General features: G+C 56.4%; 3 protein-coding genes across 15 annotated transcripts; 2 read left to right on the top strand and 1 right to left on the bottom strand.

Moving 5' to 3' along the window:
• Nucleotides 1–285: 285 nt before the first annotated feature.
• FERMT3 (FERM domain containing kindlin 3) lies at nt 286–20,210 on the top strand. Its single transcript, XM_060607046.3, has 15 exons — nt 286–422; nt 1,000–1,172; nt 3,998–4,231; nt 4,461–4,580; nt 4,667–4,835; nt 5,059–5,161; nt 16,920–17,027; nt 17,189–17,323; nt 17,411–17,460; nt 17,553–17,677; nt 17,881–17,987; nt 18,125–18,358; nt 18,717–18,841; nt 19,344–19,485; nt 19,648–20,210. The coding sequence occupies exons 2-15, from the start codon at nt 1,013–1,015 to the stop codon at nt 19,825–19,827; spliced, it is 1,992 nt and encodes a 663-aa protein (XP_060463029.2). The 5' UTR covers nt 286–422; nt 1,000–1,012; the 3' UTR covers nt 19,828–20,210.
• Nucleotides 20,162–23,190, bottom strand: TRPT1 (tRNA phosphotransferase 1). Of its 6 annotated transcripts, none has more exons than XM_060607059.3 (8): nt 22,954–23,046; nt 22,500–22,583; nt 22,165–22,246; nt 21,137–21,306; nt 20,873–21,047; nt 20,589–20,645; nt 20,403–20,513; nt 20,162–20,288 (listed from the first exon to the last, which is right to left on the bottom strand). In XM_060607059.3, exons 2-8 carry the CDS (start codon nt 22,572–22,574, stop codon nt 20,197–20,199), a joined length of 762 nt encoding a protein of 253 aa, XP_060463042.3. In that variant the 5' UTR covers nt 22,575–22,583; nt 22,954–23,046; the 3' UTR covers nt 20,162–20,196. The 6 variants fall into 6 exon arrangements, with proteins under 6 accessions (XP_060463042.3, XP_060463043.3, XP_078289732.2 ...); XM_060607060.3 differs by having other exon boundaries at nt 22,500–22,586; nt 22,954–23,016; XM_078433606.2 differs by lacking the exon at nt 22,500–22,583 and having other exon boundaries at nt 22,165–22,323; nt 22,954–23,190.
• NUDT22 (nudix hydrolase 22) lies at nt 23,016–25,689 on the top strand. 8 transcript variants are annotated; one of them, XM_060607055.3, is made up of 6 exons: nt 23,016–23,087; nt 23,429–23,926; nt 24,305–24,383; nt 24,877–24,974; nt 25,113–25,206; nt 25,524–25,689. In XM_060607055.3, the coding sequence occupies exons 2-6, from the start codon at nt 23,532–23,534 to the stop codon at nt 25,632–25,634; spliced, it is 777 nt and encodes a 258-aa protein (XP_060463038.1). In that variant the 5' UTR covers nt 23,016–23,087; nt 23,429–23,531; the 3' UTR covers nt 25,635–25,689. The 8 variants fall into 8 exon arrangements, with proteins under 8 accessions (XP_060463038.1, XP_060463034.1, XP_060463036.1 ...); XM_060607051.3 differs by having other exon boundaries at nt 23,022–23,087; nt 24,285–24,383; XM_060607053.3 differs by lacking the exon at nt 23,016–23,087 and adding an exon at nt 23,106–23,214 and having other exon boundaries at nt 24,285–24,383.
• The last annotated feature ends 67 nt before the right edge of the window (nt 25,690–25,756 follow it).

The following is a 25,756-nucleotide window of genomic DNA, read 5'->3' as shown; positions in this document are numbered from 1 at the left end:
TCCTACAGGGGACGGTTCGTGCAGGAAGCAGGAGTTGGTGGCTTTTCTGGTTTGAACCGAGCTTCCCTCCAGATGAGGGACACTTCGCGGTGGCGGGGGGGGGGGGGGGGGGGGGGCAGGGGGCACGGGCCCATTCCTTCCTTGCTTCCTGTGCTCACTGGGAACAAAGGTGGGGCCCCAACTGGAACCCTCCGCATGTTGGCAACTCGCTTCCTGCACCCAGCGCCAGCCCGCCCTGGGGAGGGGCTGAGCCCGCCCCACTCCTGATAAGGAGGTGCAAGGGGCTGCCCTCTGAAGGAAGCTCCAGAGAGAGAGAAGAGGGGGAAGGAAGCACTCACTGATCTGCAGGTGTTTAGACTGAGGCCGGGAGTGGGCGGTACTCCAGCCCCCACACCTGCAGCCCCCAAACCCTAACAGGCAAGGTAAGTGGGGCGGCGGCTGAAGGCCCAGGGACCCTTTCCTTCACCCTCCTATGGCCCCTCTGCCCACATGCCTCTCTCCACGGGGCACTCTGGACTTTCCACCACCCTAAAGAGGCCGTGGCTGGTTTGGGTTGTTTGGATCTGAGCTTTGGGCCAGGATTGGACGTATCTCCCGACCTGGGTCCACAACTCTCTCCAGGGTGGGCAGCTGCCACCCCTCCAGGGTGGGCTTGGGGGGCAAAATGGGAGCCAGGGAAGCAGAGAGGGGTTGTGCCGGGCGCTGGCTTCAAGCTGAGTGATCTTGGGTGAGCCCCTTTCTTACTTTTACCCGGACTCAGTCTTCCTATCTGGAAGGTGGGAGCGGGTGGGACAACACCAATTCAGTTAAACCACCAGTAATGGCGAGGGGGCCTGAGGCTTGCCTGGAACAAATTGGCACCCGTGTCTTCGACCCGTGATGCTGCCATGACATACTGGCCGCCTGTCCAGGTCACCACGGGGCCCCCCGGACTTGAACACGGGCAGCCTAGCAGGCCCCGGCACCCTGCCCACGTTGCCTCCTTCCCACCCTCTGTAGAGTCGCCGCAGCCATGGCGGGAATGAAGACGGCCACCGGCGACTACATCGACTCATCCTGGGAGCTGCGGGTGTTTGTGGGAGAGGAGGACCCGGAGGCCGAGTCGGTCACCCTCCGGGTCACGGGGGAGTCGCACATCGGCGGGGTGCTCCTGAAGATCGTGGAGGAGATTAGTGAGTGAACCGCTGCCCTCGCTGCTGACCTCAGCACCATGGGGCGGCTATAACTGGGTCCCTGGGCACTTCCGGGCCATCTGACTGTGCAGCTCTCGATAACCCTGCCGCAGTGACTCAGGCACCACCTTAATCATCTGGTTCCAAAAAAGACATTTCCCCAACTTCCCCTCCCTCCCGCGGTCTCCCTCCCTTCCTCCCACCCTAGCTGGTTCTGCTAAGTCCCCAGGGAGCAGACCTGGCCCCAGTCCGTTCGCCCACTCCTAGGGGCAAGAGGGGCCTTGCCCGGGCCGAGGCAGAGGTGCCATTCAGGGTCTGAGGGGAGACCAGGCCCGCTCCCATACCCTCTCTGCAGGGCGGAAGCCCTCAGCAGGCTGGTGACAGGCCTGGCCTGGGTGGGAAGGCCCTGCCCCCACAGGAAGTTACAGCACAGCAGCCTGTGGTACCAGGCAGGCGTGGAGAGGAGCGGGGCTAGTGACATGGGGGCTTCTCGTCCCCTTCCCCTGTTGGGGAGAGGGGCTGCCCCTTCCTGGGCGGGCAGCAGGCACACCCCCAAAAGGCAGAGCGGGAAGGCAGGCCCATGATCGTTTCAGCCAGGAGACCTCTGGGGCCTGGGCCACCTGCGGGTAGTAGCGGGGGGAGCGGGCAGGCTTCCTCAGACCCAGCCACCCCATCACGTGCAGCCTGGGAGGCAGATTAGTTGGCTTGTGGACGGACGGGCCCCCCGCCCCGGGGACAGCCTGGCCACAAGGCTGAGGTAGCGGGGGGCTTCCAACAGGCAGCACCCAGGAGGCTGTGAAAGCAGAAGTGGGGAACAGAGGGTCCCTCAGGAGACTGGGTGTCAGACCAAGAGGCCGCCGGGCCCAGGCTGAGCCAAAGCAGAGGGGGCGAAGAGACGGGGCCCCAAGGGAAGACCTGGTCGGCTTCCTGGCGGGGCACGCGAGCATTGCAAGAGGCCTAAACGAGTCAGACAGACAGACGGACAGGCAGACCTGATCCCTGCACCCGCTGCTGGGCCCACCGGGGAAAATCCCTTCGGCTCCTGTCCCCCGCAACGGGGACATTGTCCCCACCCCTCCTAATCCCGCTCATTCCTTAGTGTATCGATGTCTTACTGGGGCTCAGTCCAGCCAAACCCCGTGCCACCTGGAGTGTGGCCCGGCCGGTGAGACGGACCCCACAGCCGCCAGGACAGGGGGAGAGACAGACGGCACGGGGGCCGGAGCCAGGACAGGGAGACTCCCCAGGAGGGTCCCGACAGGGGGCCCATCACCGGGAGGGCAAGGAGTGATGTTGGAGCGTGGGGGTGTTCCGAACTGGGGCCTCCAGGCCAGGGAGGACGCCCGGAGCGTGACCAGAAGAGACTGGGGTGGTCGCCGGTAGGAGTTTAGACTACCCCGGAGGTGGAAAGTGGCCACCGAAGGGCCTTTCAGTGGCTAAGGCTCACACGTGGACAGGCCCCTCAGGTAGGGGGTGGGCTGGAGGCAGGGAGACAAGGCCTCTTACCGTGAGCAGTGAGCACGGGCAGGAGGGTGAGATTGGCATCGATTAAATGCGGAGGCTAAAAGTGAAAGAGACAGAGCTGAGGCCTGGCAGGGAGGTCCTGTCACCCGTGCTGAGAAGTCAGCAAGCGGGGAGAAGAGCCTCTGTCCAGCATCAGGCAGAGTGAGTTTCACCCACCACAAATGCTTTGGAGTCGCCGTATTTCTGCCCCAGAGGCAGGCGCATGGCCTGGTGAACAAGTTTCTGGAGGGGCCGAAGCCGGTGGGCGTGTGGGTTTCTGGCCTGGGGCGCGGGGCAGGGCCTGACCCCGAGGTGCCGTGACTTTGGGGATTGGAGCAGGAAGACGAAGCTGTGGACTAGACGAGCCCCGGGAAGAGGCCGTGGTTGGGGAAGGACGGGGACCTGGAGCAGGGAAGGACGGGGGGCAGGCCGGGATAAAAGGGCCAAGGAGGACAAAACACGAACCAAAGGCAAGAGGAGATGGGGGAGTGGGTGCCACAAAGCCAAGAACAGAGCGAGAGCAGAGGCTCAAGCGTCTTGAGAGGTGGGCCAGATGGAGCCAGAGAATCTCTTGCATTTAAGCAGCTCTGTGACACTAAGGAGGGAACTGGAGGGAGGGCAGGGGCCAGCGCGGGTGGAGAGGGAGACCTGCGCCGCTGGTGAGGAAGGACTGGGCACGTTCTAGAGGGCTGGGCCCATCCCCTGTGGTCACCACACCTCAGCTCGCCGTCCTGGAGGGAGACGCGTCCCCTGTCACCAGCTGCAGCACGAGAGAAGTCTTCACATTTCTGACCGTATCCTCCCTCGTCGGCATTCACGTGCCTGCGTCAAACGTCACAGACGCCGCGCAGGCGTCGTTCGGTGCCCACGGGCTCGGAGTGATGACTGCCCACAACTCACGAACTAGAAAACTGCGGCCCAGAGAGGTTAAGGCCTCGGCCAAGGTCACAGAGCTCGTAACCAAGAAATGTTTCCGGAGTGCCCGCTGCCGCGTGCCGGGCACGGTCCCAGGCTCCCAACAGGGCCTCTGCCTCCTGGGTTCCCAGGAAGGCCGGGGAGGTGCTGGATGGGGGGGTGGGGGAGCCCAGTGGGCTGGAGGCACTAAGATCGGGGCACCTGGATCTGGGTTGGGGGGCTTCCCCTGGGAAGTGAGGTCGCGACTGAGCCCGGAGAAATGAGCAGGGTCAGCCAGCAAAGAGCTATTCCGCTGTGACCTCAGTCCCAGGCCCGCCCTTGCCTTGGGCCGGGGAGGGACCGCGCTTGTGCTCGGCGCCCGGCGCCTCCGTGGCTGATGCACGTCCCCTTCCCCCGTGCCACCACAGAGCGCAAGCAGGACTGGTCAGACCACGCCATTTGGTGGGAACAGAAAAAACAGTGGCTGCTGCAGACCCACTGGACGCTGGACAAGTACGGTATCCTGGCTGATGCCCGCCTCTTCTTCGGACCCCAGCACCGGCCCATCATCCTGCGGCTGCCCAATCGCCGCGCCGTGCGCCTCCGGGCCAGCTTCTCCCAGCCCCTCTTCCAGGCGGTGGCTGCCATCTGCCGCCTCCTCAGTGAGTCCCCTGCTGCTTCCCCACCCCCCACCCCCATCCTCCACCCTGCAAGGTCCTGCGAGGGGCCAGGTCTCCCTGCTTTACAAGGCCCAGTCACTGTCACCTTGTCCTTACGGTCCTGTTCCCTATCCCACCTGCAGGGCCGTGACCTGCCCCAAAGTACCCAGGAGAGGAGCGGGAGGTCACGGGGCAGGTCCCGGGCCCCTGCTGAGGTCCCAGCTCCCCTCAGGTATCCGGCATCCTGAGGAACTGTCTCTGCTCCGGGCTCCTGAGAAGAAGGAGAAGAAGAAGAAGGAGAAGGAGCCGGAAGAGGAGTTGTATGACCTGACCAAGGTCGTCCTGGCTGGGGGTGAGCACAGACAGGCGGGGCAGGCCGGGGGCTGGGCACCGGCGCCGGGGCCCCTGAGGCCTGTTTGACCCCGACCTGCCCTCCAGGCGTGGCACCTGCGTTGTTCCGGGGGATGCCAGCCCACTTCTCAGACAGTGCGCAGACCGAGGCCTGCTATCACATGCTGAGCCGGCCGCAGCCACCGCCGGACCCCCTCGTGCTGCAGCGCCTGCCTCGGCCCAGCTCCCTGTTGGACAAGACCCAGCTCCACAGCAGGTGCACGGCTGGCCGGGTCTGCGCCCCGGAGCCATGTCCCCTTGTGTCCGGGCTCCCACCTCCAGGTCCATGCCCTCCCCTGTATCCTTACCCCAAATCCATACCTCCTGTCTCCGGGCCTTTCTTATATGCGTGCTTGCCCCCAAGCCCCCTGCCCAGCCCCCACCACGCCCCGGAACCTTTCCTGTCTCAGCCCTGACCTCTGCCCTGTGCTGTGGGCCAGGTGGCTGGACTCGTCGCGGTGCCTCATGCAGCAGGGTGTCAAGGCGGGGGACATGCTCTGGCTTCGCTTTAAGTACTACAGCTTTTTCGACCTGGATCCCAAGGTGAGCTGGGTCTGGGGGGGGGGTGGGCTGGGTCGATGAGACATGCGGATTTAGGGTTGGGGGTCTGGGCTCGGGAACGCGAGAGACTCCGAGGGCGTCTGCCGATCCACACTCCTGTTTATTAGTTCCGCCAACAAGGTGCTGAGCCGGGACCGACATCAGGCCTGTCTCTCAGGGGGCTGTCAGACAGGTAGTGACCGCAGAGCAGTGTAGACAGCGGCGAGTGCCCCCAGCAGCCTGCTCCGGTGGCAGATACCTGGCACCTGGACTCAGAGAAGGCTTCCTGGCAGCGGTGACGCTGTAGGTTTGGGTGGGCAGGGGCGAGGCTTGGCGGGCAGGGGCTGCGTGTGTCTCCCCCTCCCTGCCCGCCGTCCCCACCGGCGATCGACGGGCTCCATGCGTCCCTCTCAGAAACTGTCAGGCCCCCACACGTGCTCCCTTACCTGTGACCCCTTCTCTTGCCCCCCCGCCCTTTACTGCCCAACTTCTAAATGCTGTTTTCAGTGTCCTTGCTCCCCGGACTCCTGCCTCCTGGTTCCAAGTCTTTCCTATGGGTGCTCCTGGACTCCCTCTCTCTCCTCAGCCAAATCTGTCCTAGCGTCTTCTGTCCCCATCCACACAGTGGAAGCACACCTGCTGTTTGTCCGCTGCTCACTGAGAGCTGGGGCAAGGCAAGCGGGGGGATGGGGGGGTGTCTCCAGATATCCTGTCCGGGTTCCCCCGGTCTCCTCCTGTCCCCGCAGCCTCTGGGGGTCAGCAAGCCCAGAAACTCACTCCTCAGCCATCCTTAACCCCCTTTGCCCATTACAGCTCACAAGTGCGTCATGTCCAGCATAGACATTGTCCCCTGAGCTCTAGACTCAAGTGTCCAGGCGGCCCCACTCAGCTCACAGACCTGCCTGAACAAAGTCCTGATTCCCAGCCTGCCCGGGACATCCTCCCACCTTTCATGGAGTCGTTACGCAAGGCCGCACTTACACCATTCTGGATCCTTCCCTTTCCCTCCCTCCCACCTCATCCATCTTTGCGTCCCCGTTCACCAGTCCCTTGAATGAAAACCCCAAACCACCTGCTTTTCGTCTGTGTCACGTGGGTTGGCGCACTCCCCACCCTCCGCACCGCACCTAGAATGAGCATACCCTAGGGGTCAACTCACTCCTATGGCCGCTTACTGCCCCCCCGCTGCCCAGCCCCCAGGCCATTGCCTGATCTGGTCCCTGCGCACCTATCTGTCCCCCTTCCTCCCCTCTACACTCAGCCCCTCCCTCTCCCGGGGATTTGTTGTTGTTTCCTTCTGTTTCTCCTGCCTTCCTTTCCTTGAGCGGTTTCCATGATTCCATTTTATCTCCTTTATATTAGTTTATTTAGCTATACTTAAAAACTTTTTTTTTTTAAGTTTATTTATTTTGAGAGACAGATAGAGAGTGAGCAGGAAAGGGCAGGGAGAGAGAAAGAGAGAGAATCCCAAGGAGGCTCCATGCTGCCAGTGTGGAGCCTGACCCTGGGCTCGAACTCACAAACCGTGAGATCATGACCTGAGCCGAAACCAAGAGTCGGACGCTTAACTGACTGAGCCACGCAGGCGCCGCCCCACCCCCGCCAAAAATTTTTTGAGTGGTTGCTTTAGGGGTTATAGTACACATACACTATTACCATCCAATAATATTCTACCACTTCTGCACGAGAACCTGACAACAGGACGGTTGTATGTCCCCTCCCAGCCTCTATATTCTCGTTATCACATTCTTGGATTCTGCTTGTGTCAAAGCCTGCAAGACATTGCCATTCTTGTCGTTGCTGTCATTATGACGGCTGTGTCGAGAAATAATCCACATACCATATCATTGGTCCATTCAGAGTGTATAACCCAATGGTTTCTGGTACATTCACAGAGCTGGGCAGCCATCAGCACATTCTGTAACATTTTCATCACCTCCTCCAAAATCATCCCCATCAGCAGTCCCTCCCGTTTATTCCTGACCCTCAAGCCCCAGGCAACTCCTAGTCTCCCTTCTGTGTCTCTAGATTTGCCCTTTGCAGACGTTTCATATACATAAGATCTCACAGTGTGTGGCTTTTTGTGACTGGCTTCTTTCCGTTGGCATCGTGGTTTCATGTTTTAGCGTGTTTCGCTGTTTTATTCCTTTTTATTGCAAAATGGTATTTTAAAAAAAAAAAACAACTGTAATGTTTATTTTTGAGAGAGAGAGAGAGAGCACACATGAGCAGGGAGGGGCAGAGAGAGAGGGAGACACAGAATCCGAAGCAGGCTCCAGGCTCCGAGCTGTCAGCACAGAGCCCGACGCGGGGCTCAGACTCACGAGCTGTGAGAACGTGACCTGCGCTGAGGTCAGAGGCTTAAGCGACAGAGCCACCCAGGCGCCCCGCAAAATGGCATTTCGTTGCGTGGGTGTGCCACATTTTATTTATCCATTCAGCAATCACAAGATGTTTCATTTTCCCCCGCCCACATGTTGGCTATTAACGAATGATGCTTCCGTGAATATCCACGTACAGGTTTTTTTGAGCGGTCGTATCTTTTCATTTCTCTTGGGTGTACATCTAGGAGTAGAACGGTTGAGTGGCCATCACTATTATTTTTTACTTTAACCAGTCAGTCCTTTTTTGTGAAACTTTGTGTTTTGTGATAGCTGGAGATCCCCCCAGGCAGGCTGGGAGAAATGATACACAGAGGGGCGCCTGCCTGGCTCAGCTGGTGGGGCGTGTGATTCGTGATCTCGGGGTTGTGAGTTCGCACCCCCCGGTTGGATGTAGAGGTTACTGAAAAATAAAATATTAGGGGTGCCTGGGTGGCTCAGTTGGTTGGGCATCCAACTCTTGATATCGGCTCTCTCAAAAGAAATACACTTTTGAACATAAATAAATAAAATAAAATAAAATCTTAAAACAAAAAAAAACAAAAAAGAATCCCCGAGATCCTAGATACCTAGGTACCCTTTCCCCAGTGTCTACGGACAGTATCAAAACCGGGATGTTGACATCAGAATAATCAAGATTCATTTCCATCAGCCAACTGTCCTGTAAAGACATTTTTAAAAATATAACAGTCTTTTATTTCTGCCCCCACATTCACCGTTCCCTGTCTCTTTATTCCTGTGCATAGATACAGATTTCCAGCTGGTATCATTTTCTGTCCGCCCGAAGGACTTCCTTGAACATTTCTTGTGGTGCTTGATCTAGTGGTGATGATTCTTTCTCAGCTTTTGTATGTCTGAATAACTCGTTATTTTGCCTTTGATTGTGAGAGCTTGGTGTAGAGTCCTCGGTTGACAGTTTTGTTACTTAACGGCACTCTGAAGAAATGTCCCCACACCGTCCTGTGGCTTGCATGGCTCCCAGCAGGGTCCCCTGTCATTCTTTATTCATGTGTATGTAATGTGTCTTTTTTCCTGACTACTTTTAGGATTTTTGAATCACTGCCTTAAAACAACGTGATTATCATGTGCCTTGGTTCCCTTCAGGTTTCTCATGCGTGGGGTTCAGTGAGCTTCTTGTATCTGTGAGTTGATAGTGTGTGTCAAGTTTGAAAAATTTTTTATATATATATATATATATATTTTTTTTTAAACATTTATTCATCTTTGAGAGACAGAGAGAGACAGAGCATCAGCAGGGGAGGGACAGAGAGAGGGAGACATAGAATCGGAAGCAGGCTCCAGGCTCCGAGCTGTCAGCACAGAGCCCGACGCGGGGCTCGAACTCACAAACTGCGAGATCATGACCTCAGCCGAAGTCGGACGCTCAACTGACTGAGCCACCCAGGCGCCCCAAATTTGAAAAATTTTGCAGAGATTTCTTCCTGCCCCCTCTCTTGATGAGATTCTAACTATATAAACTATTGGACTACTTAGGATTGTTCCACAGCCCACTGATGCCCTGTTCATTTTTTTTAGATGTCTCTTCAAGTCTTATTTTAAAAAAAAAATTTTAATGTTTCTTTATTTTTGAGAGAGAGAGACAGAGAGAGAGAGACAGAGCACAAGTAGGGGAGGGGCAGAGAGAGAGGGAGACACAGAATCCGAAGCAGGCTCCAGGCTCCGAGCTGTCAGCACAGAGCCCGATGTGGGGCTCGAACTCACGAATCATGAGATCATGACCTGAGTCGAAGTCGGACGCTTATGGGACTGAGCCACACAGGCACCCCGCCCCCCCAGCCTTACTTTTCTGTGCTGCATTTTGTGTAGGTCTCTTGCTCTTTTTTTTTTTTTTTTTTAATGTTTATTTATTTATTTTGAGAGAGAGAGAGAGGCAGAGAGAGAGGGAAAGGGAAAATCCCAAGCAGACTCCACTCTGTCAGAGCAGAGCCCGATGTGGGGCTTGAACTCATGAACTGTGAGATCATGACCTGAGCAGAAATCAAGGGTTGGCCACTTAACCAACTGAGACACTCAAGCGCCCTCTTGCTATATCTTCAAGTTTACTGATCTTTTCTTTTGCCACATCTAATCTGCCGTGGATTTCATGCCTAGAAGTTTAATTGTGACCTTTTTAATAGTTTCCATGTCTCTCCTTAACATGCTCCTGCTTTTTCTCTACCTTCTTCAACACACGTGATATATTTATAATAACTTTTCCTGATTGTTACCTACTCATTCTATCATCTGTCTCATTTCTGGATCTGTTTCTATGGACTCCTCATTATGAGTTGTATTTTTCTGCTTGTTTTCATCCCTGGTCATTTTTTTTTTTTTAATGTTTATTTATTTTGGAGAGAGAGAGAGAGAGAGAGAGAGAGAGTGAGGAGAGGAGGGGCAGAGAGAGAGAGAGAGACCCAGAATCCTTAGCAGGCTCCAGGCTCTGAACCATCAGCACAGAGCCCCGATGCGGGGCTTGAACTCACAAACCGCGAGATCGTGACCTGAGCCGAAGTCGGCTGCTTAACCGACGGAGCCACCCGGGCGCCCCGCCTGGTCATTTTTTATTTGATGCCAGACAATGCAATCTTTTTATGTTCTTGGGTGCTAGATTTTTTTTTTTTTTTTTTGTAGTCCTTTAACTATTTTTAAACTTTGTTTAGGGATGAAGTTAAACTACTTGGAGACAGTTCAATCCTTCCAAGGCTTGCTTTGAATATTAATTAGACAGGACAAAAGCAGCCGCTCATCTAGGGCTAATTTACCCCATTACTGAGACAATTGCCTTCTGAGAACTCTTCCCAATGTGCCATGCATCATGAGGTTTCTCTAATCTGGCTTTTGGGGAACGTGAACTGTTTCCCCCCGTAGGTTACTGCTGGCAAATGTTCCACCTGGCTCCTTTCAAATGTTTCTTTTCCCATCAGCTTTGGGTAATTTCCTTCCACACATACGTCGATCAGTGCTTAGCTGAAGACTCAGGAGGAGCCCTCTGCTGCTCTCCGGAGCTTTCTCTCTGGGCAGCTCTCTCCTCTCCAGTCCTCTGTCCTGTGAAATCTAGCTGCCGTGAACTCACCAAATGCTCAACTCCATTTCTTCAGCTCGGGAAATAGGCTGGGCTCTCTCTGGGCAGTAAGCAATCTGGGGCAATCTTAGGATTCGCTGTGTTTGTTTCCCTTCCGTCGGGACCACTGTTCTGTGTGGTCTCTTGTCCAACATCTAAAATCCAGCGACGGGTCTTTGTTGTTCTCTTTGTTTTTATTTTTTTCGAGATTGTATTTGTAAGTAATCTCCACATGCCTCGCGGGGCTTGAACTCACAACCCCGAGATCAAGAGTCATATGCTTTGCCAATGAGCCAGCCAGGCGCCCCTGTTCTCGTTTGTTTTTAAAACAAAAGTTTAAAAACAACATTTTCTTATAGTGCACAATTGTTATATTTTATTTTCTTATTTTTCTATTAATTGTGCACAGTTAGAAGAGAGACCCCCTCCCCACATGGCTCTCTGGATATTCTCTACGTGGCTGTGGCTTCTCCTTTGGGGTGGATCACGTTAGGTAATCAGTCAGCGTCATTGTTCCATTGGAACCGTAGAGTGGGATCCCTGCACAGCTGCTGTCCTTGGACTGCCCTTGTCTATTTCCTGGGAATTTCTCTACTGGACTTCTTGGTTCCTGAATCTTCTGTGTTCCTCTGTTGACTCGTTCCTTCATTTTTTTTTTTTTTAATGTTTTATTTATTGTTGAGAGAGACAGAGACAGAGACACAGAATCCAAAGCAGGCTCCAGGCTCTGAACTGTCAGCACAGAGCCCGACGTGGGGCTCGAACTCACGAACCACGAGATCATGACCTGAGCTGAGGTCGGATGCTTAACCGACAGAGCCACCCAGGTGCCCCTCACTCATCATTCTGAATGAAACATATGTTTCGGCAGCTTCCCCTAACCTGATAAAGGCGTTGAAATCCTGCATGTCTGAAAAGTTCACTACTCTGCCCTCACGTGCGTGATAGTTTAGCCAGGTGTAGAATTCTAGGTTGGAAACATTCCTCTGCCACATCTGAAGCCACCTTCCCCTCGTCCTTCTGGTTCTCGGTGTTACTATTGTGGAGTCTAGTGCCATTTTTATTTTTAGTCCTTTCGTATGAGACCCTTTTATTTTTTCTTGGACGGGGAGGGGAGGTACCAGAAGCTTTTAGATCTTCTCTTTATCTCATGATGCTTTGAAATCTCTCAATACTATGTCCTAGTAAGGATCTATCTTTGTTGACTGACCTGCACACTTGCGGAGCCCTTTCAAGTCAGAAACCTGAGTCTTTCAGTTCTGGAGAAATACCCTAAATAATCTCAATCATTTCCTCCCCGCCAGTTTTCTGTTCCTTTCTGCTGGAACTCAGTCGATATTAGACCCCCTGGATTGATTCTTCAAAGAAAACAACGTAGACATTTATCGTGTCTTTCTCATTTTTTAAGGTCCTTTCTTTCTTTCTTTCTTTCTTTCTTTCTTTCTTTCTTAAATGTTTATTTTTGAGAGAGAAAGAGACAAAGCATGAGCGGGGGAGAGACAGAGAGAGAGAGAGAGAGAGAGAGGGAGTCATAGAATCTGAAGCAGGCTCCAGGCTCTGAGCTGTCAGCACAGAGCCCGACACGGGGCTTGAACCCACGAACCGTGAGATCCTGACCCAAGCCAAAGTCAAATGCTTAACCGACCGAGCCACCCAGGTGCCCCTAAGATTTTTTATTTTTAAGTAATCTCTACACCCACTGTGGGGCTCAAGCTCACAATCCCGAGATCAAGAGTCGCACACTCTACCAACTGAGCCAGTCAAGCGCCCCTTGTTCTTTTTTTTTTTTTTTTCAACGTTTATTTATTTTTGGGACAGAGAGAGACAGAGCATGAACGGGGAAAGGGGCAGAGAGAGAGGGAGACACAGAATCAGAAACAGGCTCCAGGCTCTGAGCCATCAGCCCAGAGCCCGACACGGGGCTCGAACTCACGGACCGCGAGATCGTGACCTGGCCGAAGTCAGACGCTTAACCGACTGCGCCACCCAGGCGCCCCAGTTGTTCTTTGTCATTTCTAAGTTTGTTGCCTTTTTGTTTTACTTTCTGGACAGTGCTTTGACTTATCTTTCAAATGATGTGTTGAATTTTTAATTTCTGCAACTACCCTTTTACGTTCTAAGAGCTCTTGTCTTCTGAGTGTTCCTTTGTAAAGTTTTTTTGTTTTTGTTTTAGTATAACATGCTTTTAGAGCAATGTACAAATGTATCCAACACATCAAGCAACAGGACTTTACCAGCCCCCAGAAGCCTCCTTCCTACCACTTCCAGGCAGTATCTCCCATGGTTGGGGCGGCACTAAGATTAATCCTAACACGATAGATGGTTTTGACTGTGTTGAAATCTACATCAATGAAATCACGCAGTTGTCTGGCTGTTGCCACTCAGCATTATGTTTGTATGATTCACATGCTTGTATGTTACACATAGTTGTAGCCTGTTCTCTCTCATTGGTGTGCGACGTTCCTTTATGTCAATATACCCCAATTCACTGTCCGTTCTACTGCTGATGGGAATTGCACAATCTCCAGATTGAGACGATTATGAATAAGGATGCTATGAACATTCCTGTAATGTCTTCCGGTGAACATGGGCACACATTTCTGCACACATTTCTCAGCAGGTGCATGAGAATGTCCCTTGTTCCACAACCTTACTGGCACTTGGTATTTCCTCTCTCTTTTTTTGTGGTAACCATTCTGGTAGGTGTGTAATGGCCCCTCGTATGGTTTTTTTGCTTATTTGTTGTTGTTTTTTTAACAGCTTTACTTAGCTGTAACTTACATGCCAACAAAATCACTCAGTGTAAGCATGCAGTTCGATTTATCTTTAGCAAATTTACACAGTTGTGCAGCCATCACCACAATCAAGTTCTGAGGGAGGTATTTCATCACCCCAGAAATTTCTCTAGTGCTATTTGTAGTAACTGCCCCTCCCACACCCAACCCCAGACAACCACTATGTGCTTCCTATGTGACTTTAATTCACATTTCCCTGATGACTAATCAGGTGGAGCCCTTTTTCATATGGCTACTAGCCATTTGGATATCCTCTTTTGTCAAGTTTCTGTTCAACTTTTCTTTTTTTTTTTTTGACAACTTAAGAAAATTTTTTTTTAATGTTTATTTATTTTTGAGACAGAGAGAAACAGAGCATGAACGGGGGAGGGTCAGAGAGAGGGAGACACAGAATCCGAAAGAGGCTCCAGGCTCTGAGCTGTCAGCACAGAGCCCGACGTGGGGCTTGAACTCACAAACCGTGAGATCATAACCTGAGCCGAGGTCGGATGCTTAACAGACTGAGCCACCCAGGCGCCCTTTTTTGACAACTTTTAATGTTGAATTGCTTATCTTTCCTATTGCTTTATAGGAGGTCTTTATATATTCTGTACATGAGTAATACTTTGTCAGATAAGTATATTGTGACTGTGTCTTCCCACCCCGTGCTTTGCCTTTTCATTCTCTTGATGGTTTATTTTGATAAAAAGACCTTCCTAATTTTAATATAATCTGCCTTCTATTTTCAAATATTTTTTTTTCTTTTATGATTGATATCTTTTGTGTCCTGTTTAAGAAATCTTTTTTTTGGGGGGGGGCGGTGCGCCTGGGTGGCTCAGTCGGTTGAGCGACCGACTTCAGCTCAGGTCATGATCTCACGGTTTGTGAGATCTCTCTCTCTGCCCCTCCCCTACTCATGCTCTGTCTCTTTCTGTCTCAAAAATAAATAAACATTAAAAAAAAAGAATATATATATTTTTTAATTCCAAGATCACAAAGATGTAGTCCTATTTTTCTCTAAAAGCTTTATTGGTTTTTTTGGTTTTTTTTTTGTTTTTTTTTAATGTTTATTTATTTTTGAGACAGAGAGAGACAGAGCATGAACGGGGGAGGGGCAGAGAGAGAGGGAGACACAGAATCGGAAACAGGCTCCAGGCTCTGAGCCATCAGCCCAGAGCCTGACGCGGGGCTCGAACCCACAGACCGCGAGATCGTGACCTGAGCTGAAGTCGGACGCTCAACCGACTGAGCCACCCAGGCGCCCCAAAGCTTTATTGTTTTAACTTTAGTATTTAGATCTGCAGTCCACCTGGAGAGACAAATTGACCAATGGAACCACAGAGAGTCAGAGAGAGACCCATACGTTTATATTCCCCTGACTTAGAACAAAGGGGACCCCAGGGTCACTGGGAACGGATAAATGAATCAATAAATGATACTGGGTCCATTGGATACCTATATATGTATTTTTAATGTTTATTTATTTTAAGAGGGAGTGAGGGAGTGAGCATGAGCAGGGGTGGGGCAGAGAGAGAGAGAAAGAGAATCTCAAGCAGGCTCCACATCCAATGCTGAGCCCAACACAGGTCTCGATCTCATGACCACTAGATCACGACCTGAGCTGAAATCTAGAGTCAGATGCTTAACCGACTGAGTCACCCAGGCGCCCCAGGGTACCCATGTTAAAAACAAACAAACAAACAAATATCCACATACAAATACCAATTCCAGCTGGATTGCAGTCTGAATTACTAAACCTTTATAATTATGCTCCTTTTAAACACAGCATCCTGTCCTTGTTTTAGGAGCGCAGCATTTTGTCTTTCTAAGGATTTGGACTGGTTGAAGTTTTCTTCTGCTCCCTACTGATTTCATTTCCTCTAAGCTCTTTCTCTGCTGTTCATCTTGGTCCCTGTGGTTGACGTCAGCAGCTTCCCTTACACGCGGGTGATCCCTGCCTGCCCTTTCGTGGTGAGAGGCAAGGCTCCGGGAAGCCCCTGAAAACCCTGAGCCGGTGAATAGAGCTTGGCACTCTGGGGGCTTCCTGGGGGCGCTGGGGTAAGGATGCCGTTTTTTGTAAGGGGTTTCTCTTTGGCTCGTCAGTTTCTCAGCCGTGAACCCTCTGATCTCCCGACTGGGAACAGAAGGCTCACTGCCAATGTCTTAGGCGACCGTGGGACTTGGGGGAGTCTCACCTTTCAGAACGTCAACTTTCTTCATCTGTTTTGAGCACAGTGCCGTCCCTCGCCCAGCTGTGCCTAGACTGTCTCTGGCTCACCATCGCCAGAGCGTAAATCTCTCCTCTGCCAGGTGCCTGGCTGTCACTGGGCTGCAGGGAGTGGGGGCACCGGCTCCTTTGAGACCCCTTCTGCCGTCCTCACGGCAGCCCACCCTCACCCCTCGGCCGGAGGATCCCGGTGGGGAACCTGCCAGGGGCCGCCACGTGCCCTGGATGCCTCTGTCCGGATCTGTGTTCTTTTTGCTGTTTGTTTTCTGCCTATTTTCAGAATTCATTAGTGCCTCCACCGCAGAACAGGAGAGGGGAGACGGGTTAGCAATCCCGGCTCTCTCTCTCCCCGTAACTCAGTTCCCGTTCCCGTTTCTGCTTTCCATCTTCCAAAATGTCGTCCGCGTGCCTCACCTGCAAGGATTCCCGCTCCCTTCGTCCCTTTGGGTTGACCCTTTTTACGCCTTTGCTGTCAGTTGTGGCGGGTTGCAGGGGGACCGTGGGCTTGGTCTTCTGACCCGTGAGCTTTGCAGTCCCTGTTCCTTCTTTCTGGAGGGTTCTTCCTATCACTCTTCCCGTCAGTGGCCCGTGGCCATCCTTCAGGCCGCAGGGCAGTCCGACATCTCCTCAAGGACAACTCCCCTGAATGCTTCCTCACGAGGAGCTCCATGCATCCCAGTTCCATCCTCTGTCATCGCCATCGTCCTCGTGGTGCCCTTGTCCAAGGGCACGAGTGAAAGGCCCCACGGAAGCTACTTCCTTGATTGCTTTTATCGAAGTCTTGAATCACCTTACTCATTCATTGATTGGTTTACTCGGTCCCCCTTCTGCCCCCAAAGGCACGCAGTAGACACGCAGTCGACGTTGGTCCGGGAAGCTTTTTTTTTTTTTTAATTTTTTTTAAATGTTTATTTATTTTTGAGACAGAGAGAGACAGAGCATGAACGGGAGAGGGTCAGAGAGAGAGGGAGACACAGAATCTGAAGCAGGCCCCAGGCTCCGAGCTGTCAGCACAGAGCCCGACGCGGGGCTCGAACTCACGGACCGTGAGATCATGACCTGAGCCGAAGTCGGACGCTTAACCGACAGGGCCACCCACCGCCCCTGGTCCGGGAAGCTTTACAGAGAGATCGGTGCCACTTGCCCGGGCAGGCCATACGGCTGGAGTTGGGGGTCTGCTGCCCGTGTGGGGCCGCTAGGCGAACTTGGCACTGTGCAGGGGGCAGGGCTGGAGGCTGAGGCTCAAGGGGTCGGGGCGCACAGGGTGCCGGGGGCACTTGGCACCTGACCAACCCAGCCTCCCCCACCCCTGCCGCAGACGGACCCGGTGCGGCTGACCCAGCTGTACGAGCAGGCGCGGTGGGACCTGCTGTTGGAGGAGACCGACTGCACCGAGGAGGAGATGATGGTGTTTGCAGCCCTGCAGGTGCCCGGCGGGCCAGGGCACCTGGGGGGCCGGGGCGCGGGCCAGACCCAGGGCAGGGGGGGTCTTCCGGGGTGGGGCCCCGTCTTCGGGACGCCCCGCTTAGGGCCCTGCGGGCTCCTGGGCTGCCCACCCAGCCCTCCCTGGCCATGTGCCCCACCCAGTACCACATCAACAAGCTGTCCCAGAGTGGGGAGGCGGGCGAACCCGCCGCCGCAGACCCCGGGCTGGACGACCTGGACGCGGCCCTGAACAACCTGGAGGTGAAGCTGGAGGGGTCGGCGCCCACAGACGTGCTGGTGAGGAGGAGCCCGGGTCGGGCTGGCGTCGGGGTCAGGGTCGCGTGCGGAGACCTGGCCCTCCTCTGACTCCTCTTCCCCCCCCAGGACAACCTCACCACCATCCCAGAGCTCAAGGACCATCTCCGGATCTTCCGGTGAGTTCGGGCCCAGGGTCGGCAGCGCCGCTGGAGGGGGCCCAGTGTGGAGACGGAGCACACAGCCTGTCACACACCTGCCTCACCCTCAGGCCCCGGAAGCTGACCCTAAAAGGGTACCGCCAGCACTGGGTGGTGTTCAAGGAGACCACGCTGTCCTACTACAAGAGCCAGGAGGAGGCCCCGGGGGACCCCATTCAGCAGCTCAACCTCAAGGGTGAGTGAGGGCCGCCGGGCCAGGACGGGGACAAGGGCAGGAGCTGGCTGGGGGCCCACCTGGCCCACCTCAGTTTCCCCCTCGGGGTAGAGGGAAGATACCTCTGTCCTGAGGCACTGTGCTGGGCCGGCATTCTCCCAGGGACCTCTCAGGCAGGGCCCCCCCCCACCCAGCCTCCTACCCACCCCTTCGTCTCCCTCTAGGCTGTGAGGTAGTCCCTGATGTCAATGTCTCCGGCCAGAAGTTCTGCATCAAACTCCTAGTACCCTCCCCCGAGGGCATGAGTGAGATCCACGTGAGGTGCCAGGATGTAAGTGAGGGCCGGGCAGGGGTCAGCGCCGGGCCGAAGCCGGAGTGGGGCCGGGGACAGGGCCGGGGTGGGGGTGGGGGGGCCGAACCAGAGCCCGGCGAGCCCCTCACCACCCTCCCCTGTTCCTCGCACCCCAGGAGAAGCAGTACGCCCACTGGATGGCCGGCTGCCGACTGGCCTCTAAGGGTCGCACCATGGCAGACAGCAGCTACGCCAGCGAGGTGCAGGCCATTCTGGCCTTCCTCAGCCTGCAGCGGACGGGTGGCGGGGGCTCAGGCAACCACCCCCAGGGCCCTGACGCCTCTGCCGAGGGCCTCAACCCCTACGGCCTTGTTGCCCCACGCTTCCAGCGGAAGTTCAAGGCCAAGCAGGTGCCAAAGGAAGTGGGTGGGGGGAATGACCACGGCTTTTACCTGGCCACCCTTGGCCCCTGGATCTCCACACAGCCTTCCTCTAGAAAGCCACGTGCTCACTCGTTCCTTCTCCTACCCTTGTCCTTGAGACGGAGCATGCTGGTCCCCACCCCCTGGGAGGGGTCACGGCCCGGCTGCCCGAGTCCACCTCAGGGCCTGGCTCAGCAACCGTCTGCTGAGTGGTGCGAGGGCGCCCAGTGGAGGCCCCGCGCTGGGCCCCGCCCCTGCTCCAGGCTCAGCATCCGGTCTCCCTGATGGGGACAGGCGGGGGGTCTCAGGGACTTCGGGGCCGCCCCTCACCAATGTGGTCCCGCAGCTCACCCCACGGATCCTGGAAGCCCACCAGAACGTGGCCCAACTTTCGCTGTCCGAGGCCCAGCTGCGCTTCATCCAGGCCTGGCAGTCCCTGCCTGACTTTGGCATCTCCTATGTCGTGGTCAGGTACGGGCCCCGCCCCAGCCCCCCTCTGCCCTCCCCTCCTGCCTGGAGAGGGGCACCCCCGAAGCCTCCCTTCCTGCTCTGTGCGGGCGCCCCCGCAGCAGACACCAGAGCAAGAGACCAGGCCAGGAGGGCAGGAGTCCCAGCTCCTGTCCCAGCTCTGCCGCAGCCCGGTCCCTCTCGAGGCCGCGGTCCGCTGCTATGACACGGAGTGCCCTCTGCCCGCTTTCCCAGCCTGCAGAGACAGCCAGGCAACAGATGACGCCGGTACCCACAAAAGTCATTACCGAAAGGCCTGGACACTTTGCCTGAGGCCGCCAAGAATGCTAGTATAACAATTAGATCAGTTAACCCTCGTCTTCCAGAAGAGGAACTCGAGGCTCAGAGAACCTAAATGACAGGAGCACAGCGTGCTCCGGAGCACGGCACCGGGCTGTCTGGGGGGGCTCTGGGGCCCGTGCAGGGCAGGGCTCTTGCTCACACTCTGTCCTCCCCGGGGAACTAGGTTCAAGGGCAGCAGGAAGGATGAGATCCTGGGCATCGCCAACAACAGACTGATCCGCATCGACTTGGCCGTGGGCGACGTGGTCAAGACCTGGCGCTTCAGCAACATGCGCCAGTGGAACGTCAACTGGGACATCCGGCAGGTGGGCCAGGAGTGAGGACGGGGCGGGGGTGGGGGGTGGGGAAGCAGGGCGCGGCCAGGGGTGGGGCCAGACCGCAGCGGCCAGGCCAGACCCAGCCAGGGAAGGACCGGGGCTGCTCTCTTATCCCACCCCCGCCAGCCCCTCTGACCGCTCACTCTGCAGGTCGCCATCGAGTTTGACGAGCACATCAACGTGGCTTTCAGCTGCGTGTCTGCCAGCTGCCGCATTGTGCACGAGTACATCGGGGGCTACATTTTCCTGTCGACAAGGGAGCGGGCCCGCGGGGAAGAACTGGACGAGGACCTCTTCCTGCAGCTCACAGGAGGCCACGAGGCCTTCTGAGGCCTGTCTTATTGTCCCCACTTTGCTCACTACCTGCTCTGGCCACTCCTCAGCCCACACCCTCTCCAGACAGGCACTGAGCTGGGCACGCTCCCCTGCTGTCAGCTGGCTTCGTGCAGACCGGGGACCTAACTGGACCAGACTCTGCCATCCCCCGGGGGCTAGAGAGAGGGTGGGCTATGAGCTCGTACGATGCCCACCCTCTCCTTGTCCGAGTGGCTGAGACCGACACCCCCGACCTAGCTATAGTCCTGAGCACATCAAGAAGCCCGGCTGTAGCTACAGGATAATTCATGGTTTCCAACTGGAATTTCTGTTTTGTCATCTTTCTACATTCCTTTTTTTTTTTTTTTTTTTTAAATAAATATTTTATTGTTGGGTCATCCTTTTTCCTCTGGCGCTGTGCTTGGGGCCACGCTGACGCTCGGTCTCTTCATCACCAGCCAAGGACAGGGACTTTCCTGAGAGAGACAAGAGTTGGTGAGGGAAAGGGAGACCTCAGTCAGCCTGGGGCTGGGAGCTGGCAAAGAGGAGAGGGCAGAGGGCACAGGAGGGCGTAGGGTGGTGGTTCTCACGGGTAGGGCGTAGCTGCAGGGCCTCCTTGAAGTACTTGGGAAGCAGGAAGCCGTCGGCGTTCCCCGGAGTCAGGATCACTCCGTTGGCAGAGCGGAAGAAGGGGACCCCGTCTGCAGACAAGGCCGGAGATGTGACTCATGCCTTCTCTGAAGCCCTAGGGCAGTCCCTGCTGTGTCAAGACTCACCTGCCAGGGCCAGGGGCCCATCGATGAACACGGCCACTTCGCAATTTGGCCGAATGCCTGTGGAGACAACTGGAGCTGGGACCTGGGGCGCTCGGGGTGGCAGTCTCCAAACTTGGGCAGGCTCAGTGGGAGGTCCCGGGCTCGGTACGGGGAAGGGGCTACTGCACCATGCAGAGTATATAGTGGCCTCGGACAAGAGGAGCTATGCCTGGAGGTAGCTTGATCCTTGGGAGAGGGACCTGATGGGAGAAAGTGGGTGGGAGTAGCTGGGGAGGGGCACTGACCACTGATGACACCGGGGTCCCCAGGCAGTCCTGGGGCCAGGTGGATATGTGTCCTTCCCCGGCAGGACAGGCCCTTGAGCAGGATGGAAGGCCAGTGCCGCCAGAATGTGCCATGGACGAGCGTCAGGGGCAGGGCCTGGGGGGTCTCCAGGGGCATCAGCTCCAACTCAGGTACCTGGGACGAGTGGGGGAATAGACAGCAGTGAGACCCCCTCACAGGCAGGGGTCCCACCTGGCTCTCCCACGTGTCCCCTTAGCCCCCACCTGCAGGGAGTGACCCTGATTGGCCCGGATGAGAGGGCCAGTGCTGGGGTCCCCTGGCTGCAGGGCGAACCGCTGCTTCTGGTTCGTGTCCACCACGCGCCGAACATCCTCAGCTGAGAAGCCGCAGAACTGGGGCAGCTGGAGGAGGGCATCCAGGGGCACGAAGCCATCTGCAGACAGGCAGGGTGCTCAGGCCTGGGTCAAAGTTAAGAGGGGGAACTCCAGGCAAGCAGAACAGAGCCTGGGCCTGGGGGGGGGGGGTGGTCCACAGGGGCTCATCCGTGTGACCTTCTGGCGCAGATAGGGAAACTGAGGCCCAGCCAGCAAGATTTGCCCAAGGTCACACTGTGTCCGCCACGGTTCCCGGGGGAAAAGGAGCCGCCGCGCTCCAGGCTCGCGGGTCTGCCCCGCAAAGCGGGCCTGAGGAGGGGGCCGGGCGTTCAGGCTAACGGGGCGGAAGCTTGTGAGCAGGCCAAGACAGAGCTGGGAGGAGGAAGACAGAGACTAGCAGGCTCACCAACTCCGGTGGTGGCCCAGCAGCCGACCCTGAGGGCCCCGGAGCAGGGAGCGGCCAATGAGAAGCCGAGGACGAAGGGGGCAGGCGCTTCCGCTTCAGGCTAAGGGGCGGCCCTTTCTGGGCCTCAGTTTCCTCCACTTACATGGGAATGGGATCTGCCTCATGGAGGGTCACAAAGATAAAGTGACCCTTTTTAGCATAGTACCCTTCCCAGAGTGGGTACTCAATAAACACCAGTTACTTCAATACCCCCCAGTGCCCACTCCTGGGGTAAGTGTTTATTGGGCCACTGCACCACAGGTATCACCAGGCATGGCCTGGACAGAGGGTCCTCTCCCAGTTTGCTCCAGACATGATATTGGGCTCTGGGCCTCGGGGTTCCCTGAAAATGGAGAGGATGTGCCCTCTGTACCGTCCCCATAGGGCCATGGGGTAGGACAGCCACAGATAGGCTCATACTGCTCCCTCCCTCCAACCACTCCTCACCCCAGTCTTTAAGACTCTCACTTACCAGCCCTCATGGGAAGCCCCAGCTTCAGGGCCCCGTGACGCAGAGCGTAGGACAAAGCCTTGGACAGTTGCACATCTCGGTCCTGTAAGAGCCCAGAGGTGGCCCCTGGTCCCTGTAGTGCTCCTGCCCTGCTGCCCACCCTGAACTCTGAGTGACCCGCTGCAGAGGGAGACCAGAGGGAGAGGAATCCCTGTGCTCTCTGGGAAGAGTATGACCCATCAGCGCTCACTCCCATCCCCCCAGCATATTCCAAGGAGCCAGGGCTGAGTCCTCCTCCTTTACCCTCCCACCGAGAAAGGGGGCGGGGTGGGGTGGTGAGGGTGGAGGGGGCGCACCTGTTCCCGGGGTCTGTGAGCCCTTCTACCCCTGGGTCCTGCAGCTTCCTGCCTCCTTCCTCCAGGGGAGTTCATGGCTAAGACCTGCTGGGTACAGTGATAATGTGGGGACTGTGTTAAGGACCCTTTCATGTCCCCACCCTGCCCAGCAAGTCACAAAGCCTCAGGATGTGAGAGCTGGGACGGGGACATTCAGCTCATTAAATTCACTTCCCACCCCCAACTCCCTCCTGCAAATAGGGAAACTGAGGCCCGGCAAGCAAGATTTGCCCAAGGTCACACTGTGTCCGCCAAGGATCCCGGGGGGAAAAGGAGCCGCCGCGCTCCAGGTTCGCGGGTCTGCCCCGCAAAGCGGGCCTGAGGAGGGGGCCGGGCGTTCAGGCTAACGGGGCGGAAGCTTCTGAGCAGGCCAAGACAGAGCTGGGAGGAGGAAGACAGAGACTAGCAGGCTCACCAACTCCGGTGGTGGCCGAGCTGCCGACCCCGAGGGCCCCGGGCGCAGGGAGCGGCCAATGAGAAGCCGAGGAAGAAGGGGGCGGGCACTTCCGCTTCAGGCGAAGGGGAGGAGCCTGCGGGCCGCGTCGGCCGGTGAGTGCCGGCTGGACGTTTGAGCTTCCGGACCCCGGAAGGGGTCCCGGCGCATCAGAGATTGAAGGCAGGATCCTGGGTTTGGGAGAAATGGGCATAAAGGGGTGGCTGGACCCAGGACCTCGGGGTGGTTGTGATGCGCGTGAGTCCCAGGGATGTCTGGCTGCAGGGACCTCCGGGCTCTTAGGATAAGACACTTTACTGCCCAGGGAGTGGTCAAGGGGGTACAGAAGGGCTGGGGGTACACCTCGGGAGGTCTGTGGCAGAGGGGGCCAGCTGCCGGGGCCAAGGGTCTCTGTGGGGCTCTCAGGGTGACAAGCCCGGCTGTGTCCTCCCCCCAGAGCTGCCCCGTCCAGACTATGGACCCTGAAGTGTCCCTGCTGCTGCAGTGCCCCCCAGGTGGGCTGCCGGAGGAGCAGGTGCAGGCTGAGCTGAGCCCAGACTATGACCGTCGCCCACTACCAGGAGGGGACAAGGCCATCGCTGCCATCTGGGAGAGCCGGCTGCAGGCTCAGCCCTGGCTCTTTGACGCCCCCAAGTTCCGCCTGCACTCAGCCATCCTGGCACCCACTGGCTCACAGGGACCACAGCTGCTCCTGCGCCTGGGCCTTACTTCCTACCGAGACTTCCTGGGCACCAACTGGGCCAGCTCAGCTGCCTGGCTGCGACAGCAGGGGGCCACTGACTGGGGTGACAAGCAGGCCTACCTGGCAGACCCGCTGGGGGTTGGCGCCACACTGGCCACTGCAGATAACTTCCTGGTCTTCCTGCGTCGCTCTCGGCAGGTGGCCGAGGCACCTGGACTGGTGGACGTGCCTGGTGGGCACGCTGAGCCTCAGGTGAGATGCCAGCCTGGGTGCAAAGGCACAAAGACTCAGTTCACCTTTGTTTTCTTCATCCCTTAAAGGGGGGATTGGCCTAGTGCTTCTCTGAAAGTCTGCTCAGGGCAGCACCTCAGCCTCCCCACTGACCCTTATCCCAGGCCTGTGGGAAGCTAGGGAATGATGGGGAGGGGTGGGGGCTGGGGGGCAGAGGACCTAGCTGGATTCCTGGTTTTCCATCTGGAAAAGGTGGGCCCGAGTCGGGGGGGTCACCAAGACTCAACTCTGGGCCTAACCAGGCCCTCAGGGCCAGCAAATATGTGGGGAGGCAGGCTGGGAAGAGATGGGGATAGGGGCTGAGCCTGACCTCTCCCAGGCCCTGTGCCCTGGTGACAGCCCCCTGCACAAAGACCTCCCTGGGGAGCTGGTGGTGCACGAACTTTTCTCCAGTGTTCTCCAGGAGATCTGTGACGAGGTGAGTGAGGAGGGGTGGCCCCGGCAGGTGGGCAAGAAGGGAGGGGGTAGAACATACCAGAATTCCACAGGTGTGGGCTGGCGGGAGGGTCTGCAGGCATCTGGCATTGAGGAAAGAGCTTGGCTTTGCAGCTAGACACAAGTGGAGTGGAATTCTAGCCCTGGTTTCTGCGTGCCTCAAGCTCTTCCCCTTTACAAGGAGAACAACGATAAATGTCTTGCCTATTTCCACCCACCACCCCGTTTGTTGAAGAGAGGAGTAAATGAGAGTCCCGGTCACAATGAACTTGCCTTGGGTGGCCTTGAGCGGTTGGTTGTTCAATATCTCAGGTTCTGCTTTCCCATCTGTAACATGAACATGCCCGGCCTCTGACATTCTGTGATTCTGGGCACTTGAACTGCAAGCTGTAAAATGCTGTGCAAGGGTAACGTTCTCCCTTGAGAGGGGCAGGGATGGGGACACTGGGCACTGACTGGTGGACCCCCTGCCCCAGGTGAATGTGCCGCTGCACACCCTGAGCCAGCCACGGCTATTGGGCATTGCCCGCAATGAGACCAGTGCCGGCCGTGCCAGTGCCGAGTTCTACGTCCAGTGAGTGAGCTCTGGGGTGCAGGGTCCTGGGTCCTGGGGTAGGTGGGTGGCTGAGGGGAATGGCTGAGGCAGCTGGGGTTCCACAAGGACCCGCCGGGGTCTGGGCACTCCCCAAGCCACTCTCATGTCCTTGTGCAGGTGCAGCCTGACTTCTGAGCAGGTGAAGAAACACTACGTAAGTGGGGGAGCTGAGGCCCACGAATCTACAGGAATCATCTTTGTGGAAACACAGGTGTGAAGGAGCAAGATGTATCTTGCTTGGACAAGCTGCTGGTGTTGGGGCTTGTGTAGGCCTGGTGATCCATGGCTGTCTCCCCGGGGGCTGGGTCAGATGAAGCCGCCAAATCTTAGAGCTTTCCTCCAGGGCCACAAGACTTCACTGGGGATGCCCTCAGCCCAAGAGAGGTCCAGGAACCTCTTCAGCCTCCTTAACGTGTCTCCCTAGGGACGGTGAAGTGCAGAGGGTTCTGAGGCTCAGGAGCACTGGGCACGGCCCCTGCAAGAGACCGGAGGGCTGGACGTAAGGGGCGTCTTACTTTCTCCCCACAGAGCGTGCGGAGGTTGCAGGAGACCGAAATGTGGGCTGAGCTCTGCCCCTCGGCCAAAGGCGCTATTTTCCTCTACAACCAGGTCCAGGAAGTCCCACCTGAGTCGCCCTAGTCCCCAGCCCTATCACAACTTGAAAGACAATAAAGGACTTTATTCTTGGATCCCATCGGCATCTGCTGTTTTCATGAGACAGGGAAGGGGCGCTGGGAGAGATCTGGGTGTGCGAGAGAGAC

Source organism: Panthera onca, chromosome D1 (assembly GCF_046562875.1).
Source record: "Panthera onca isolate mPanOnc1 chromosome D1, mPanOnc1 haplotype 2, whole genome shotgun sequence".
Lineage (NCBI taxonomy): Eukaryota > Metazoa > Chordata > Mammalia > Carnivora > Felidae > Panthera > Panthera onca.
This window is presented reverse-complemented; position numbering and strand designations above follow the sequence as displayed.